This window comes from Mus caroli, chromosome 2 (genome assembly GCF_900094665.2).
Source record: "Mus caroli chromosome 2, CAROLI_EIJ_v1.1, whole genome shotgun sequence".
NCBI classification, from domain to species: domain Eukaryota; kingdom Metazoa; phylum Chordata; class Mammalia; order Rodentia; family Muridae; genus Mus; species Mus caroli.
The window spans coordinates 150233276-150238217 of NC_034571.1; the positions used below are offsets into that span (position 1 = coordinate 150233276).

At 51.6% G+C, this 4942-nt stretch overlaps 1 protein-coding gene across 2 annotated transcripts in view; it reads left to right on the forward strand.

Moving 5' to 3' along the window:
* The window catches only part of Bpi (bactericidal permeability increasing protein), a 28756-nt gene that overhangs the window by 15977 nt on the left and 7837 nt on the right, over positions 1 to 4942 (forward strand). The window contains exons 10-12 of one of the 2 annotated variants that reach the window (XM_021156864.1): positions 988 to 1155; positions 2458 to 2525; positions 3499 to 3544. In XM_021156864.1, coding sequence (XP_021012523.1) covers positions 988 to 1155; positions 2458 to 2525; positions 3499 to 3544 — 282 coding nt within the window. The remainder of the gene's footprint in view (positions 1 to 987; positions 1156 to 2457; positions 2526 to 3498; positions 3545 to 4942) is intronic. The other variant, XM_021156865.1, reaches the window with a different exon arrangement.

Sequence of the window (4942 nt, forward strand, 5' to 3'; positions counted from 1 at the left end):
CCCTCTCTCTCTCTCTCTCTCACACACACACACACACACACATACAGGGCACTACCCTACCCCTGGTGTCCTCCTCCCCCTTCTTTGCCTCCCCTTCCCTCTCTGCCTCCCCTCCCCTCTCTGCCTCTCCCCTCTCTGCCTCCCCTTCCCTTTCTGCCTCCTCCCCCCTCTCTGCTTCCTTCATGTTCCTCTGCTTCCTGCCTCTCTCAGTCCTGTAAAGATGGAAAATTTCCACTCAGGTGCACAAGGCAGTTAAACAAACAAGCCGTGCGCGCAGCCTGTGATGGTGACAGGGTGGCCGAGGTAGACAGGAAGGCTCCTTTTGCAGGCTGAATGGCTTAAGCCAGAGACTTGTGTCTAAGAGTTCTGTGAACTGGAAGACCAAGATTGGGGTTCTGGGAGGACAGTCTGACAGCCACTAGTGGAGAGGGGAGCGCCAGCAAGACAGTTTTGTCAGCTTCGAGCCCTGCCTCAATGGCCTCGAGGCCCATTTCTAAGCAAAGCCACATTGCTGCAATGGGAATTACAGAAAAGGAACTCACACATTCCATAGGAACTTCTATCAGGAGGTGGTGGCTGGGAGGGTATGGCTGGTGGAAATGTCCAGGGACAGTGTCTTGCACATTCCTCAGGAAGGCTTACAGAGAGGAGAAGGGAGGGTCAAGACTCTCCTAAGCTCTCCTCAAAACCCACACTGTCCCGTGACAAAGTGACAGCTGAGCTGATGTTTGAAGGAAAGCTTAGCAGCCTGCCTGGGGAAGAACAGGGACAAGCACTCAATGAAGGGACACAGGCAGTGGGAAGGGGTTTCCGTGGGAAAGAGCGTTGCATGAGGAGAGCAGAAGCAATGTCATGTCCCTGGGGGTGGAGGCAACAGAGCCAACAGGGCCAGACTGACACTGGTCCATATGCTGATGGCATATGGGTCTTAGAAACCTTTAAATAAGAAAGACCTCTTCTGTCCCTTGTCCCCACCGGGACCTGCAGGTGGCCAGGAAGTTCCCCAGCATGGGAGTGCAGCTGCTCATCTCAGCACCCGAGCCTGAGCACCTGAGCATACAGCCCACAGGCCTCTCATTCAATCCTAGGCTGGAGACCCAGGCCTTCGTGGTCCTCCCCAACGCCTCCCTGGTCCCTCTCTTTGTTCTTAGCATGGTAAGAAGGGTGAAGACCCAGATTCAAGCCCAGACACCATGACTCCATAGCTTGAGCCTCAAGACACCAATTCACCTGCATACACACACACACACACACACACACACACACTTACACATATACACACATACACACACATAGGTACACACACACACAGACATACACACACACTTACACATATGCACACATACACACACATACACACACACACATACACAGACATACACACACATGCACACACATACATAGACATATACACACAATTACACACACGTACAACACATACACACACACACATACTTACACACATACACACAGACATACACACACATACACACATACATACATACACACACAGACATATACACACATACACACATGCACACACACATACACATACACACACACACACACACACCCCATATGTACTCATTATTACCAGCTGGCGCTTGTGCATTGGCTTACTCACGTGTGGATAAGTCACGCCTTCATCCTTTCATTTGTTCAGTAATTCATTCCTTCACGGCACAAAACAGTTCCCAGCTGCCCATCTTTATGAGTCAGATAGCACCTGTGTGGTCTTCCATCCATCCATTCACCTATGTGTCCAGTTGTTAACTCAGTCAGTCACTCATTCTTACGGGAGATATGCTCCACCTTTTCTGGCCCCTACACCCATCACTTAATGAATTATTCATGAATTCATTTGCTTACCCCTTAATTTATTCAAATTTTCATTCCACTGTTGATTTGCATTCATTGGTTGGGTCACCTATCCTTACAGAAATGTTTGATGGCCTCTGCATGTTTCCAACATCTCCCCCAGCAGGGAACACTAGAAGCCCGTGGACCACCTACATGGTCTATACCCTCCCAGAAGGAGGCGCTAGAGATCTGTGGCCGGTCTACCCAGTTTGAAGCTGAAGCCCAGTTTGCTGTTGAAATGGGTTCTGGTTTTGCTTACCTGAGGCCATCTGTAGGCCAGAAGCTGAGTTGGGGCTTTCCTTCCTCAGCAGGTTTGGAGTGAAGCAATGGGTGGCTATTGTAAGCAAAGGCCAGCCTGGACTCCAGTGTCCTCCCCCCCCCCCCCCACACACACACACACACACCCCCACACACACACACACACCCACACCCTGCCCAGGCTGACAGTCCAGAACTTAGAACCACAAAGCCAAAGCCAGTCTTCCTGAACTCTGTGAGTGTCACCCAGAGGTATGGCCACACTAGGCCTCTGGGGAGCAGACCCCTGACCCCCTAGCCTGGAGGTCAGGCCAGCTCCTCGGATCTCTTGCTTTGCAGAAAACAAATGCCTCTTTGGAAGTGGATGCTGAGGAAAACAGGCTTGTGGGAGAGATGAAGTTTGGCAAGTAAGCAGGCCTGGGGGGACAAGAGGAGAAGGGCACCCATCTATCCCTGAATCTGAAGGAGAATAGTGGCCGCCACACACACTCAGCACCCAGTCCACCTGAGCAAGCCTCAGACAGTGTGCAGCAGGCACACTCTGCCCATTTGCTCAAAGCTGGGGAAAGGTGAGGTGGGGGTGGAGCACAGAGAGAATGAGAAACACTGATAAAAAAAAGAATGGGATAATAGAAAACTAGAAAACATGGCCTCTGGTGCATGTCAGAGATGGGTAAGGGACAGGACTCCACAGAGCAGGGATAGGGGCAGGACTACTGACTTGATGGACAGGCAGCGACAACGTTTCAGACTTTGAAGAACATTAGAGATTTGACTCAAGTCCCACTTTGCTACTATTACCTGTGTGGCCTTGGGTAGATGGTTTGACCTCTTTGAGGGTGTTTTCTCACTTGTGAGACAGGAGCCTCCCGGAGCCTTAATGGAACAAAGCACTCACTCCAGTACCCTCTCTTGCTCTCAAATCACCATTAAATGACAGCCTGGCCACCAGGGAGTGGCCTGTGGGATCAGGTGACCTACAAGTCTGAGGCCCAAGTGTTCCAGTGAAGTCCTTGGGAGCCTGAGTCACGCTGTCTCTTGGCTTTGCTGTCCCCTGGACTGTCTGCATTCCCAGCAAGCTGTCCCAGCATGCAGCCTGAGTGGCAGGACAGCGACACTCACTCACTGTATTTCTAGACCTTGGGAACAGCTCCCACTGGACAACGCATTTTCCTGTCAGCGTGGAGCAGGGAGGGGGACTGAGGGGCTTGGAGCTTAGGGTATGGTCAGTAAGACTAATAATTCTGAGGACCTGTGACTGTCCCCAAGGGAGATCCAGGGTCATGCTGAGAAAGGGCACTGGGTCAGAGGCCTGGGTAGTGTCCATGGGTGGGTTCTCGGCCACTCGGGCCACTGGATGACCTCATCTTCCTTCCTCAGCAGGTGGTTGCTGGAACTGAAGGAATCCAAATTTGGCCCCTTTAAGGTGAGTCAGAGCCCTGCTGAGGAAGCCCCTGGCTCTTCTGCAAGCAGCCTGCTTTGAGAGCAGCCTCTGGTCACGTGCCCTCTCTACTCAGTCTTTCATCACCTGAGCTGCGTCCTGGGAGTCCCCTGGGACAAAATGCACACAAAAGAACCACTCAGTATGCTTATTGAGTGGACAGACCAATCACGTTACTGAGCACCCCACTCCTAGGTATTAGAAGATGAGAACAAGTTGAGTGCGTTAGGCCCAGCCCTTGAGAAGTAGTGGCAATCAGATCTCTGTGCGTTCGAGACCAGTTTTTGCCTACATAGTAAAGTTCTAGGTCAGCCAGGGCTACTGCATAATGAGACCATGTCTCAAAGAAAGAGGAGAGTGGTGGTGGTGGTGGTGGTGGTGATGGTGGTGATGGTGGTAGAGATCAAGGCAGGCCACTCTGAGGACGTGATATTTTGCCAGTCAGAATGAGCCAGCACCAGTGGGAACAACAGAGGCATAAGGCCCTGTGATGGGAACATCTTAGCATGTGTAGGGAATGAAACCCTTGGCATGTGTATGAAACCAGGGTGGCCAATGTGTACTGAGTAGCGGTCATAGAAGGTATGCCTAGTAAAGCAGGCCAGGCCTGGGATCTCCCAAGTCCCACTGGAGGAGGGAGGAGGGAGGAGGGAAGAGGGAGGAGGGAGGAGGGAGGAGGGAGGAGGGAGAATTGGGTTCAGGGTCAGTAAACAGCCTCATTGAGCCTGTTCTTACAGGGAACAACTGAGCTATGGTTTACGCTGCTTTTAGGGGCCTGTGGTTGGGCTAGGGAACCAGCCCAAGAGTGTGGCCACAGGGGCGTGAGGAGGCCAGGAAGCAGAGGAGGGAGGGTGGGCTGGAGGAGCCGTTTAGAGGGGGCCTAGGTAAAAGTGATGCGAAATGTTTGTGAAAAGGCGTTGTGGTGGCATCCCAGTTGTAGCTGAGTGACTGAATGACCCAGAAGAGGTCGGGCCGCTTGACTGCTCTAGTGTTCTCCATCCTCCCCCAACAGTCCTCCACAGCCCCGCCCACAAGCTCATCCAGCTTCTACAGGTCAGGTAAACTGAGGAGGGTCGAGGGTGGAACTGGTGGAACTCAGCAGATTTTCCTGAGGGAATAAAGCGTGAGTCACTGGGGCAAGAACTTCCCTGACCCTTGAGGAACTCTGAACTCTTTAAATTTTTTGAGGACCAGCCAGAAGGAGAAGAAAAACAAAAGGAAACACACATACACACACACACATGCACACACACACACTCTGAGTGGATGAAACAAGACAAACTCCAACAATTTCACACATATACACATACACATACACATACACATACACATACACATACACATACACATACACATACACATACACATACACACACACACACA